The 1,935-nt window shown below is 52.7% G+C and overlaps 1 protein-coding gene across 1 annotated transcript; it reads left to right on the top strand.

The window, feature by feature from the left end:
* The first annotated feature begins 458 nt into the window (after positions 1 to 458).
* LOC111659613 (histone H1-like) lies at positions 459 to 1,632 on the top strand. The gene has a single exon (XM_023412626.2). The coding sequence runs from the start codon at positions 766 to 768 to the stop codon at positions 1,495 to 1,497; it is 732 nt and encodes a 243-aa protein (XP_023268394.1). The 5' UTR covers positions 459 to 765; the 3' UTR covers positions 1,498 to 1,632.
* The last annotated feature ends 303 nt before the right edge of the window (positions 1,633 to 1,935 follow it).

The raw sequence follows: 1,935 nt of genomic DNA, 5'->3' as shown, positions 1-1,935 counted from the left end.
GCACTAACCATTAAATATGAAATAACATCATAAAAATATAAAAATGATGTGATGTGATATTTGATTTAGTTTGACATTTATTTTAGCAGGAAGTCCCACTGAGATAAAACGTGTCTTTTACAGAGACCTGGCAGGAGAGCAGCCGCACAAATATGTGACTTTACAACCAACACATGAAGATTCAGTCACTGACTACACTGAACTCTGCATCACAGGTTGTTATGAGATGTAGAAACCATGTACAGCTCACACTGTGTTTCTAAAGTAACATGCTACAGACACGTTACAGTCACAGCTCTGACAGTCTGGTTCAACGTGACCATGAGCCTCAGCCATCAGCAGTGTGTTTGCTGCTCGGAGAATAACTTGACTTTATGACCGACCGATCATCAGCAGCTGGTCGCTGTGAGTCTGGATCTGTGAACACACATGTGGAGCAGCTGGAAGTCGGGTTTTGGTGGAGCTGTGGTGCATTTAAGAACATTTTAGGAGAGAAATAAGCGGGAAAAGGCCCCGAGCAGCGGCGGCCACCGCGGTGACCGGCTGAGGTTTGGAGGCTCCACAAACAGAAAGCCGAGAGCCTCCGAGCTCCGGACGACTTTAATACGAAGAGAGCCGAGTCCGCTCCCGGCTCCTCCACTGTCCGCCTCCAGCTCCTCTCCCACGGTGCTTTGCGAGCCTTTTATCCGCGAGGAGAAAACACAAGTGTCCCGGTGTTCACCCCGACCACAGGAGCCACGGCTGCACTGAGTCTCCACGGTTCTCATGGTGTGTTCAAGTGCCGCCTCCTGCTCCGAGCTCCCATCAGTCCGCTCCGAGTACACACGAAGCTCACAGGAAACAATGGCAGAGGTCGCTCCCGCTCCCGCTCCAGCCGCCGCCCCGGCCAAAGCAGCCAAGAAGAAGGTTTCCAAGCCCAAGAAGGTCGGCCCCAGCCTGGGGGAGCTCATCGTTAATGCCGTGGCCGCATCCAAGGAGCGGAGCGGCGTGTCCGCGGCCGCCCTCAAGAAGGCTCTGGCTGCCGGAGGCTACGACGTGGAGAAGAACAAGGCCCGCGTCAAGACCGCCATCAAGAGCCTGGTGGCCAAGGGGACTCTGGTCCAGACCAAGGGAACCGGGGCCTCCGGCTCCTTCAAGATGAACAAGAAGGCTGAACCCAAGGCCAAGAAGCCGGCGGCCAAGAAGGCCGCTCCCAAAGCCAAGAAGCCCGCCGCCAAGAAACCCGCCGCGGCCAAAAAGCCCAAGACCGCGGCCGCCAAGAAGCCGGCAGCTGCTGCTGCTGCTAAAAAGTCCCCCAAGAAGGTCAAGAAACCTGCAGCAGCGGCTAAGAAAGCAGCCAAGAGCCCCAAGAAGGCCACCAAGAGCCCCAAGAAGCCCGCCAAGAAGGCCCCTGTACCCAAGAAATCCCCCGCCAAGAAGGCCCCTGCGCCCAAAAAGGCCCCCGCCAAGAAGGCCGCCAAACCCAAAGTCAAGAAGGCCGCAGCCAAGAAGAAGTGAGCTGTCCTCCCTCCGACACATGTTGATCTTCATCAAAGGCTCTTTTAAGAGCCACACACCTGTCCACAGAGAGCTGCTTCCTCCTCACTATCATCATCATCATCATCATCATCATCATCATCATCATCATCATCATCATCATCATCATCATCACCACCACAATACACTGTCTGATAACTACACCACCATCAACACCTTTACTGTGTTTACTTACTATCACACTGTAAAAAGAACTTTATTTTGAAAAACACCGCATTTTAATCGTAATGATCCAAACTTTATTCCATTACAGAGACAACAAACGTCTCATCTCACAATGTTCAGAAAACCCTTTAACCCAGGGATGCCAGGGTGAAATTGGCCTGGGGGCCAGATTTTTTTCAAGTGAGACCTCCGCGGCCGAATTACACTTTCGAACTGAAAAGACCAAACACTGAT

The sequence above is a fragment of the Seriola lalandi genome, unplaced genomic scaffold (genome assembly GCF_002814215.2).
Source record: "Seriola lalandi dorsalis isolate HSWRI2012SDOR001 ecotype SW California unplaced genomic scaffold, Sedor1 jcf7180002054484, whole genome shotgun sequence".
Taxonomy (NCBI): domain Eukaryota; kingdom Metazoa; phylum Chordata; class Actinopteri; order Carangiformes; family Carangidae; genus Seriola; species Seriola lalandi.
The sequence above is the reverse complement of the archived record's forward strand: the minus strand, read 5'-3'. Positions and strand labels throughout refer to the sequence as shown.

What these genes read in the sequence shown, in the direction of transcription:
- LOC111659613 (XM_023412626.2), top strand. Translation starts at nt 766, where the DNA reads ATGGTGTGTTCAAGTGCCGCCTCCTGCTCCGAGCTCCCATCAGTCCGC.